General features: G+C 58.1%; 5 protein-coding genes across 5 annotated transcripts; 3 read left to right on the top strand and 2 right to left on the bottom strand.

Annotated features, from left to right (window-relative positions):
• Nucleotides 1-826: 826 nt before the first annotated feature.
• Nucleotides 827-1,872, bottom strand: L226DRAFT_522361 (uncharacterized protein; the record flags this gene model as incomplete). The annotated part of the gene is made up of 4 exons (XM_067678756.1): nucleotides 827-1,081; nucleotides 1,115-1,474; nucleotides 1,542-1,590; nucleotides 1,670-1,872. The coding sequence occupies 4 exons, from the start codon at nucleotides 1,870-1,872 to the stop codon at nucleotides 827-829; spliced, it is 867 nt and encodes a 288-aa protein (XP_067536461.1).
• A 981-nt stretch (nucleotides 1,873-2,853) lies between these two features.
• L226DRAFT_461568 (uncharacterized protein) lies at nucleotides 2,854-4,991 on the top strand (the record flags this gene model as incomplete). The annotated part of the gene is made up of 5 exons (XM_067675661.1): nucleotides 2,854-3,274; nucleotides 4,089-4,177; nucleotides 4,226-4,481; nucleotides 4,535-4,704; nucleotides 4,758-4,991. Coding segments are annotated over 5 exons (1,170 nt in total), but the record flags the coding sequence as incomplete, so codon positions are not given.
• Nucleotides 4,992-6,032: 1,041 nt separating this feature from the next.
• On the bottom strand, nucleotides 6,033-8,336 carry L226DRAFT_461624 (Pkinase-domain-containing protein; the record flags this gene model as incomplete). Its single annotated transcript, XM_067675668.1, has 11 exons — nucleotides 6,033-6,167; nucleotides 6,354-6,703; nucleotides 6,781-6,858; nucleotides 6,909-6,971; nucleotides 7,036-7,063; nucleotides 7,128-7,261; nucleotides 7,318-7,391; nucleotides 7,451-7,539; nucleotides 7,601-7,678; nucleotides 8,118-8,246; nucleotides 8,310-8,336. 11 exons carry the CDS (start codon nucleotides 8,334-8,336, stop codon nucleotides 6,033-6,035), a joined length of 1,185 nt encoding a protein of 394 aa, XP_067536459.1.
• A 771-nt stretch (nucleotides 8,337-9,107) lies between these two features.
• On the top strand, nucleotides 9,108-10,053 carry L226DRAFT_533951 (uncharacterized protein). Its single transcript, XM_067680570.1, has 3 exons — nucleotides 9,108-9,217; nucleotides 9,280-9,706; nucleotides 9,760-10,053. Exon 2 carries the CDS (start codon nucleotides 9,281-9,283, stop codon nucleotides 9,611-9,613), a length of 333 nt encoding a protein of 110 aa, XP_067536458.1. The 5' UTR covers nucleotides 9,108-9,217; nucleotide 9,280; the 3' UTR covers nucleotides 9,614-9,706; nucleotides 9,760-10,053.
• On the top strand, nucleotides 9,718-10,525 carry L226DRAFT_391525 (uncharacterized protein). The gene is made up of 3 exons (XM_067674489.1): nucleotides 9,718-10,068; nucleotides 10,135-10,320; nucleotides 10,381-10,525. Exons 1-3 carry the CDS (start codon nucleotides 9,815-9,817, stop codon nucleotides 10,454-10,456), a joined length of 516 nt encoding a protein of 171 aa, XP_067536457.1. The 5' UTR covers nucleotides 9,718-9,814; the 3' UTR covers nucleotides 10,457-10,525.
• The last annotated feature ends 200 nt before the right edge of the window (nucleotides 10,526-10,725 follow it).

The following is a 10,725-nucleotide window of genomic DNA, read 5'->3' as shown; positions in this document are numbered from 1 at the left end:
CCCTTCTTCGCGAACAAGGGCTACAACCCCGGACTTGCGGTCCACCCGGAACGGGACCTCACCTCCGCCTGCGCCAGAGAGTTCGCCGTCGACCTTGACGAACTCCACACCACACTCCGACAACAGATCTCCGAAGCCCAAGCCCGATACCAGGTTCAGGCTGACAGGCACCGTCTACCCGCACCGGAGTTCCGCATCGGAGACACCACTTATGTCAAGGCGCAATTCATCCACTCAACCCGCCCTATGAAGAAGCTATCGGAGAAGTTCCTGGGCCCTTACGAGATCATCGCTCAGCCCAGAACCCACTCCTTCACCCTCTGATTACCCGACTCAATGCGGGCCATCCATCCCGTTTTCCATGTTTCCCAATTGGAACCCGCAACTCCGAATACTATTCTGGGCCGTGTCCAAACTCCGCCTCCGCCGGTCATCATTGACGGAGAACCCGAATACAAGATCTCCGAAATCCTCGACTCCAAGATCGATCGTCGACGTCGGACCTGTCAACTCTTGTACCTGGTCCGTTGGGCCGGTTACGAAGGCACCGACGAAGAAACTTCGTGGATCCTCGCTTCGGAGCTCGGACATGCTCAAGAACTCTTATTGGACTTCCATTCCTCTTACCCGGATAAGCCCGGACCCCTTGACAAACTTACTTAGCTCTTAATCATTAATACTTATTATTACTTATTCCCTTACTTATTTGCTTATCGAACTTACTTGTCACTATCGGTCTTGTCACACTCCTTGATTCGGACTTCCTTTCGGACTTTCCAAGACTCAAGAAAAATTATTCAGCGGAGTCCTCTATCGGACTCCGACTCTACGCCATGCTACTCCCCTCCCCATCGACCTCCATCTGCTCTCCACCCTCTTCACCTCCGCCCTGCCCATCTCCGCCCTGCTCCTCCCCGCCTGCCTGCTCCTCTCCGCCCTGCCCACCTTCCGCCTCACCCTCCTGCTCTGTCTGCTCCGACTCCTCTGACTCCGACGGCTCGTACTCCTCCTCCGACCCACCCTCCGGGAGAGCGTCGAAGTACTGCCGCCAGGCCTCCACCCTGGAACTGGCCCAGCCCGCCTGTCAGATCTCGCGGCGGAGCGGCGCGATCACCTCGCGCAGGAGCGCCACCTCCAGGACGGATCGGACCAACAGGTCTTTTCTGTCCAGCGCGCGGAGTTCCTCCTCCAGGGTCCAGGTCCGCTCCTGGAGCCGCCGCTCCTCGTGGTCAGTGGACGGCCCCTCGTCGGCCCACTGCAACGGCTGCAGGCCGATCTTCTTCTTCCTGGGCGGCGGGGCCTCCGACTCCGGGGCGGGCCTCTTCTTCGTTGGCGGGGTTTCTGACGCCGAGGCGGACTTCTCCTTCTCCTTCCCCTTTCCCTTCGATCGGGGTTTCGACAGGCCGGGCGCATTGCCATCGTTGTCGTCGTCATCGTCGACAATGATGGGCTCGACGCGGGGTTTCTTCTTCCCCTGTCAGGCCTCGGGCGGGGCTTCTCTGCCCTCGCACTTCTTCTGCCGCTGTTGACAAGCGACGCACGCCTTCACGCGGTCGGAGTCGGTGTACCACAAGCACGAGGCGTTCCGCCCTGTGCACCCGTGACAGGCCATGCTGTAAAGAAGTCAGCTCCATCGGACCTCCGAACCCCGAACCCCGCTCTGACTTACATGGCGGCCATCCGCGGCCTCTTCTTCTCCTCCTCCTGCTTGCGCTTCCGCTCCTCCTCCTTCTTGCGGGCCTTCTCCACCGCCTTCCGCGTCTCCTCCTCCAGCCTCCGCTTCTCCTCCTCCTCCCGCTCCCGCGCGATGCAGAGCTGCTCTGTCGCCCGTCGGATTTGCTCTTCGAGCGCGGCGGTGTCGTTCGGGGCCATGGGTGGTAGTGGTGGTAGAGGACGAAGGAGTTCCTAAAAGATCTTCAACTCCGTCCGACTTTTTATATCCGACAATTTCAAATCCTCAACTCCGTGATGGCAGGGTCAGAACCCCGACTTCCCCGTTGACTCACCTCCCCGCCTGTCACCCTGAAACACTTCCCAGTTAGTCCTCGAGGGCTCGGACCCAGTGGGGGGACACTGTCACATCCCGTGCCCAAGTCCGCCCTGCCGCCCCTCCGACACAACCCCGACCCGACTACCCCTGAACTCCGCCCCTTTCCCGGCTAATACGTCACCACCCCTGCTCCTTTCCCTCCTGCCTTATCCGGACTTCCGTCCGGACTCCGATTGCCTCCGACCCCCGCTCTGTCATCCGATCGTATTATGACATCAGTATCCGCTGCCTACACTTACTAGCCCAGTTCAGTTGCTTCCGCTCCGTCATCTCCGCAGTGTATCCGCCGCCTATACTTACTAGTCCAGTTTATTTGCGTCCGCTCCGTCATCTCCGCAGTCCGCCTCCTGTCTCTACTCCTGTTGGGCTCCTATCGGACATTCGGACTTTCGTATATAAACCCTACCTTACAGTCGCATAGTTCTTCAGTTCTGATATCTCGTTTACCCTCTCAACTACTCGGCACTCAATCTATCTGACTTCTCTGCCAACCTTCGTCTGATCTCCGTCCAACCTTCCGAACGGACCTCCGACCTCCGACCTCCGACTTCTGTTCTCGTCTCTGTTCCTAACTCTCTGCTTGACTCTCTTATTCGTAGCTTGCTCCGGTATAAACTCCGGAGCCTCTTGTCGGACTTCCGCAAATTGAAGACATTGACGACTCTTCGGGCGTTGGTCAATAACTTCACCAAAGTCTTCATTCCCGCACACCATCGGACTTCGGACTTCGGACTTCCCTTCGGAGTTCGACTTGTGTGCATAGTCCTAACAAGGTGTTCCGACACCAACACTGACTATAAGTCCTCTTCGTGATCGCGATTGCTGGATCCCTAGCCGCCTTCATCAGGTTCAATCAGGCTGGGGCAGTGCTTTCCGAACCGTTCAACTACATCGAAGACTCGGCGCCACTCACCAACTTCTTGTACAGGCTTTTTCGTCAGCAGCATGAAGACATGGTCCTCCCTCGCACGCTTCGTGGCCACGATCCCACCGCTGAGCCTGCCTGCGAGCCATGCACAGTATTCTTTAGAAACCTGCATGAGACTCGAAAGGATTACTTGAACCCGGTCGAGTTTTCCGGGCTCAAGAAAGCTGCAACGGATGGATGGCCTATCTACTGCTTGCTGATCGAGTCGCCTTGGTCTCCGGACGGCAAGCGAGCCATTTGGGCAGATGACCGGGTGGAGACCCATCGTATACTCGTTGGACGCCCTCTCTTCTCCAGTTCGTCCATGATGGGCGTAGAGACCCCAATACATATTGCAATCTGCCGGTTTATTAAACCGGGGGGTGTTCAATATGCCCGGTTTATTCGTGATGTCCTGTAGGCAGCCCTGGGGCGCAATATTTTACTCGGCCCTGTATCTAGTAGACATCAGAAACGCATACGCGGGTTTCCAGCTGTCCAGCGTGGGGCTGAGAGCGTGGACAACATCGCGAATGTTGGCCAGAGCGACGTGAGCGCCGTATGAGCGCCGACGCTGTAGCCCCCACAAGCGCCCGCGCGCATCTTATCGGCTCGGGCGCTAGTCTCCATCTAATCTGGACCCGTCGGGCGCCCCGACGTATGTTTTCCGAGATGCTTAATTCTCATGCATCTTGCTAGGTACTTTCTTGTGTATGCAGTGCCTCCCACATCTCTATCGAGTTCTACATTCCGAGTCTATTAGAATTTCTGCCGGCACTCCATGGGGTGCCGGTACCTCAAATTCGGAAAATGTACGTCCGAGCGCCCGACTCGTGAGATTAGATAGGATTAGATACGCTGGGTTATCGCATCATGCGCCCGAAGCGATAAGATCTCGATGGGCGCTTTTGCCGCCGCGCGCACGTTGCTCTGGCCCACATTCCCGACGTCGCTCTCGCTCTTCCTGGTACACTCGACAGTCCAAAACGCGGCTGCAAGTCGCTGACATGTATAGCATACACTAGCCCAAGTACCACCTGATTAGGAGCACACGAAGGTACGCTATGAATAAACCGGCATATTGCATACCCCCCAGTTTAATAAACCGGCAGATTGCAATATGGATTATAGACGGCTCGATGGGCCGTGGTACGAGAGGCTTCGTCGGATGGGACCTGGATGCTGACCGTGTGGTGTTCGTGAAGGACAGCTGGCGAGCCGTATCCCCTGGTCTCCATTCGGAGCTGGAAATATACCATAAACTCTAGGACGGCGACGAGTCGCGCTCGGCGGAACTTGACACCCACATCCCGACTGTTCTGGGTGGGGGAGATGTCAAGAGCGATCCGAGTCGCAGCGATGACCCTCAGTGCACGGCTGCGCAAAAGCTGAATGACGTCGCATCCGCACCGGGGGTCGTCGTGCGTATCCATTACCGCATCGTCATCAAACAGATCGGCCGACGCCTGAAGGACTTTGAGCACACTGTAGAACTGGTGATCGGGGTGTATGACGCTCTCCTAGGTACGGGACGCTCTTTCTGTGGGTTTGGTGTCGACTAATGGTAGATTGAATAGGACATCAACGCGCTTGGGTAAAATGCAAGATCCTCCATAGGGACGTCAGCATCAATAACATATTGCTCCTGGGTACCGGGGCTGATTGCAGAGGTCTTCTCTGTGACTGGGATCTTGCTCAAACCGAGGAGCAACTCAACGACTATGAGACCACACAGGGTCTGCGATTGGTAAGTCCATGGATGCGCAACTTTGTGTTCCCTCCCGCTCATGCTACTTCCAGGGCACTTGGCAGACCATGTCTGCACTTCTTCAGCAATATGCGTCCAAACGACACCAATTGTCAGATGATCTGGAGTCTTTCCTGCACATCCTGACGTACAGCGCGCTGCGCTACTTCGCCCCGACCGGCGACGGCGTGAACGTCCAGGGGATCGCGAGGAAAATGCACGAGCACTTCAACGTGACGACCACCCGGGGTTTATCTGAAGTACCAGATGGTGTGCCTTGGGCATGACATCGTCTGGGAGCTGCCGCAAGATCATCCACTCGCGCTGCTGCGGCATGCGCTCATAGCTGCGGTCAAGGAGCATTACCCAAGCCTCGGAATGACTATGGGCAGGCCCAAGACGGCTGGCCATGTGGTCCTCAAGAACCTTCCCAAGAGACGACGCACCTTACGGCCAGAAACTCCTGCGACGACACAAACCATCGCAACACCCGGCTCCACTGGCAGCAGCCATGATCCCCACGCTTCCAATCCCAACATCGTTGTCCGTGACTTGACCGCCGCCAGTCCTCTTCCGACCACATCCGATGTTGAATCGAAACCGAACCCCTTCCCGAGCTTGAGGACGCCACCCAATTCCCCTCTATACACGCACGATCGGTTCGTGACCATCTTCGGAAGAACATATCGCGGACGTCGTTCAGTGGGAGGGGTTGGTGAAATACACCGAACCGCTCCGAGTCGTTGAGGACTTCTGACACTCAGGCTCCTGACGTTCATGGACGGCCTAACAAACACGCAGGCCGAGATTGACCCCGCCTTCAAGGTTCAGGTTGGGCGACGCCTTGTACCGTGTCAGACCCACCCGACGAGCATAATGCGGATGCGGACGTCACCGATGTCGGGGACCAACCCCGGGCCATACAGCCAAGAGTCACTAGGTCGGCCCTGGCAAGAAGCGCGCGATAAACAATATGCTGCGATATCGAGATCATGCATGAGGGATCAGGATGTAGATATACGTAGAGCGATAGGTGAATAGGTGATAGGTGATAGGTGATCGTACAAATGCAAAATGCAAGACGCAAGGAGGGAGAGAGGGGAGCGCACGCCAACAGCCAACAGCCAGCAGCCAAGCCAGTCACGGTATACACAAGCACATACTAGTAGAGCATCCTGTAGGTAGGAGGTAGGTAGGTACAGTAACTTCTCTTCGCTCTTTCCTCTCCGTCTCGGTCTCGGTCTCGGGCTCGGGTTCGGGCTCGCCGATCTTCTTCATACGTATGATACATACGAGCAAGTCGGGCACGGTGCAGCGGCGGGGCAAGCTCACATCGACATCTTCTCGAGCTTCTGGACGAGCGGGACGTGGCCCTCGGCCTCGGCCTTGGCCACGTCGTCCTCCTTCTTCAGATCCTCCTTCGAGTCGTCCGGGCTCCCGTCGTAGTGCATCACGTTCCGGTCCTGTGTCGCACGGGCGTCAAGTGTAAGCGCAAGCGTCGCAGACTCCAGTGGGGCGTAGCCGCCGCCGCAGACTCCACGCTGGAAGACCGTGACGGGGAGGGATACGGGTACGGGTACAAAGGGCGGGGTCGGGGGCGGGGGCAGGGGACGGGGGAAAGAGGAGAAAGCAAGGAAATCAAAACGCACCTCATCCACCTGCTCCTTCTCCGACTCCTCCTTGAACTGCTGCACCTCCGCGCCGAGCGCCTGCGCGCGCGGCGAGAACCCAGCGAGCGTCGACATGCGCTTCGTCGCGATCATCGAGAACACGGCCTTGCGGAACGTCTTCTTGGCGTCGAACGCCTTCTGGATGTGCGGCAGCAGGTCCGTCGGCCGCCCGCTCGCGCTCTCCGGGTCCGGCACAAAGTACGGCGTGTCCGCGGCGAGCCACGGGTGCTTGAGCGCCTCGGCCGCCGTCGGGCGCGACGTCGGGTCGATCGTGAGGCACTCGCGCACAAAGTCGCGCGCGGTCTCCGAGACGTTCGCCCAGTACTCCTCTGTGTATGCGCAGGGGTGGGAGGGTGGTGAGCGGCCGAGCGGGGTGGAGGGGTGGAGGGGAGAGAAAGAGACGCACCAGGCTCGAAGCGGTAGTCGCCTGCGATGATGGCCTCCATTTCTTGTTGCTGCGTGTCCCGGTCGAAGGGCGTGTATCCTATGACACATGTTAGACGATGAGTGTGGACGGAGGGAAGGGGGCTGTACCACAAAGCAGGAAGTAGGTGATGACACCCATCGCCCAGACGTCGACAGGCTTTCCATGGCCCGCTGCGCGACCGAGTTAGCAGTGGTCCGACACGATATGACGACAACGCGGGCCGAGCGCACTCACTTTTCTTGAAGATCTCCGGAGCCATGTACTGCGGAGAGACATGCCGTCGATTGTCAGCATACAAGCATGCATAGCAGAGCTCGGGCACGTACGCCGGGCGTCCCGCAGATCTCCGTCAAGAGGTGGAACTTCTCATCGTCCATGACTCGCGAGAGACCAAAGTCAGCGATCATGATGTCCGCGTCCTCGTCCTTTGTCCTGAACAGCAGGTTCTCGGGCTTGAGATCTGTCCGGCATGTCAGGAGGTGGCCGAACAGGCGCCAACACCCGGGGAGTACTCACCCCGGTGTACGATGCCACATTCGTGGATGTACTTGACGGCACCCATGATCGTGCGGATGAGTGCGGCCGCGTCCCTGTTAGCGAATGGCTGAATATCATTGAAAGGCCACGATGAGAGCGAAGCGCGACGCACTCTTCATAGTAGTTGCCCTTGGCGCATATCCGGTCAAAGAGCTCGCCGCCGGTGCAGAGATCGAAGCAGAGATAAAGGTTGTGCGCGGTCTGGTGGAAGCGCGGGATCAGGGTTGAGCGCGCTGGTCTGGTCGCGCATACAAGGACGTACCTCGAAGTAGTCGTGGAGGGTAACGATGTTGCGGTGGCCCTTGGAGACCTTCTTCAGGACGGCAATCTCGTTACGCACCTGGCAAAGACAATGCGTGAGCACTCGGGCGCGCCGTTTCGCGTGGACAGATGGTTGCAATCGCGAGCTGTAGCTGCCCGGAGAGCGCGCCCTCCGACATGGCGGTCCCAGTCCCGCAGCGATCTTGGTACAGAGTCGCTGCTGGGTCCCGGTGACACATTCAGCGATGAACGCGATGCTCTGCGTCGCGACGGCGACTGCAAGTCGGCATACAGTCGCGTTTGAGGCAAGAGAGATGGTTGCGATCGCGTGCGCGCTCTGCGACCGAGCCTGCTGGATGCTCTCCGCAGCACTGTCATGGGTTGGACGGAGACACGGTCGCAAAAATGCGCGATGCCCGGCAGAGCCCTATCCCGTTACTTTGGCAGCAATTCGAGGCAGGGCATCGCGCTCGGAGAGGAAAGAGGAAGAGGGAGAGGGAGCTTAGGGGTGGACTGACCATGTACTCGCGCCCCTCCATGAGCTTCTTGTTGATGACCTTGCAAGCATAGTACTTGCCGGTCTTGATGTGTACGGCCTCCTTGACGATGGCATACGTCCCGCTGCCAAGCGTTTTGCCTGTACGATACTGTTGGTGCGGAAGGATTATCAGCCGCCGGGGCGATGTGAGCTGAGGTGGAGTGGTGCACACCTGACAGGGAACAGTCGCGGGGGCCATGCGTGTCTCTTGTGGGATGAATTTGGAGTTCTGTGTGTGTTGGATGGGATCGAAGGGGCGATGGATGTGCGATGGGAGGAGGAAAGCCGCGTCGATACTTATTATTAGGGTTATAGCAGATGCATCAAGCACTCACGCTTGTATCGGCGTCCCCCGGCCCATCGCCTCCTCCGGCGTCCTCTCTACCTCCTCCTCCTCTTCCGAACTGCCTCTGTCCACTGTCCGCGAGGCCGTGCGCAGGCGCTGCGTCCGGTGCTTGCTGCAATGCCGACGACGACGCCCATGTCGTGCTCGACGTGCTCCTCGTCGCCTTCAGATCTTGCTTAGCCTGCCCGCCCTGTCGCTGGCTCTCGCTCCCGCTGCTGCTCCCCGAGCTCTGCCCAGGCCGCTCATCCTTCCCGCGCCGGTGCCGGAAGGACGACTTGCTGACTTGCGAACCCATCGCGGACGATGCGGAGATAGTCGATGATTACGGAGGTGGATAGCGTACTGTAACGGATGTGACGGCGGAGGTGGGGGGCAAGAACAGTAAACAGTCGGAGTCCGTCCGACCGCCCAGCCGATCTTATATGTATGGTGCTCTCCGACAAAGCCCTTTTCGCCCTGCGCTTCCACGCCTGCGGGGCGTGCTTCGGCAGCGATCGCAATATTCCTGTCCCCCGGAGAGCGAGAGGGGCTGTGGTGGCATGCACCGCCGACGGGCGCTGCGGCGTCTTGCAATGGACCGTTCGTACCCCGCCCGCGCTCATCCTGGCTTCTCCTCCTTCTCGTTACGCTCCTTGCTTGTTCTGTCCCTCCCCGGACGCCCATATTGACCATAAGACCCGCCCGGAGGCGAAGGAAGGCAGGAGGGAGAACTTGTCCGTGTACGTGCGCCTCGAGTGAGTCCACCTCTTGTCCGTATGTTTCGGAAGTGACACCAGTACTGGAAGCCGACGCGTAGAATGCCGGCTATGTCGACGGTCGAATCGGAAGAGCGCCGCGATGTCCGGCTTTGGCAGGCTATATGCGTCGTGCGGCACCATAGCAATGCTTCCGCGACGAGCGACGAGTACTGCTTTCCACCCGAACGTACGAACGTCAATGTCAAGGACCCGTCCGATTACACCTTGTCGTTCTATGAGTGTGGCAGAGTGCACCGGACACAGGTGAGTCGCCGACGTCCTTCCTATGTCCTCGACGTTGGGCTGTGCTGTGAGAGAGAGTTCGAATGCACAACAATACACTGGCATTCTCCAATACATCAACGTGTGCGCCTGCTCTCAGGCACAGCTTAGACTTCGCCCCTACTTGATGGCGTAAATAGAAGGAAAGCATATATGCATCGCAGTTACCAGTGCGCGCAATGCCAGCCCATGTTCATAGCGCCGGTGCGTGTATGTATGCGCCCTATCACGCACACGATTCACTGACAGCTACACAGTATTCTCGCACTGTCGTTCGTCGCGATGCACATATAGTTGTGCCAGCATATATGCATGTATGCGGCATCGCCGTTGTGTAGTTCATGCTCGGACGCTTTTCATCTATCATCTATCGCCGTTCCACAAGAACTTGAAGGCCTGATTGCAGAACGCACTGGGAAGACCCACGTCCACATCCTCGTCCCGCCTGATAAGCGATCGCAAATGAGACCAAGGGCCTCTACGCGCGGAAGGCGCACCCGCCGCCGTCCCACCATACTGTCCACCATATTGTGTGTGGTTCAAGTCCGGCTCGACGACATCATACCGTGAGTCGTGCATGTGAACTGTCACTCTTTGTTTTTGTCAATGTCCTTATCCTGTCCCTGTGGCTGATCCCGAACGCAACGTTGCACAGGCATTATCGCCTGTCCGAGCTCATGCCATTGCCAGCATACTTCCCTTATGATTCCGAGGTGGACACGCCGTATGCACTACAGTCGTCGTCGTCGTTGGCGTGCGTCCGACTATGCCATGCCCGCCTACCCCACCTTCTATAGCTGCCCTCTCTCACCATGCATGCATGCATCAGCAAATATCTGGTCCCGCTCTGCGTCGACGATTCTAAAACTAGTTCACAGATACTACCCCTACCCTGTACCAGTCGTCGCGCGAATTTTCAGGGGAGAAAACACTGCAGAAAGTCAAATCTACTAGGAAGGATGTCCGCCGGACACTCTGCGCAGGACACTCCGCCAGACAATCCGTCGGACAAAGGACAAAGGGCCCATTCCCATCCGCCTGGCCTGGATGCTGGAGTCTGGAGATGTCACGGCTGCTGTCAGTGTAATGGCTCACGCCATGATCCATCTTCTGACACGCGCCCCCCAGCCCTCCCGACGCTTGTGACTCTGAGCCACCCTCTGCTTGGACACCGTCGGCTTGGCCACCCACCGCTCTCCATGTTTTTGGTCTTGTCGAGACGA

This window comes from Lentinus tigrinus (assembly GCF_003813185.1).
Source record: "Lentinus tigrinus ALCF2SS1-7 unplaced genomic scaffold L226scaffold_9, whole genome shotgun sequence".
Classification (NCBI taxonomy): Eukaryota; Fungi; Basidiomycota; class Agaricomycetes; order Polyporales; family Polyporaceae; genus Lentinus; species Lentinus tigrinus.
Note: the sequence above shows the minus strand (reverse complement) of the source record. Positions and strands in the feature narration are given on the sequence as shown.

Bases quoted from the DNA above. Each gene is read 5' to 3' on its own strand.
- L226DRAFT_533951 (XM_067680570.1), top strand. From the start codon at position 9,281: ATGCCGGCTATGTCGACGGTCGAATCGGAAGAGCGCCGCGATGTCCGG.
- L226DRAFT_391525 (XM_067674489.1), top strand. From the start codon at position 9,815: ATGTATGCGGCATCGCCGTTGTGTAGTTCATGCTCGGACGCTTTTCAT. The intron at 10,069-10,134 runs GTGAGTCGTGCA...TCCCTGTGGCTG, and splicing joins CGGCTCGACGACATCATACC to ATCCCGAACGCAACGTTGCA. The intron at 10,321-10,380 runs GCATGCATCAGC...ACTAGTTCACAG, and splicing joins TGCCCTCTCTCACCATGCAT to ATACTACCCCTACCCTGTAC.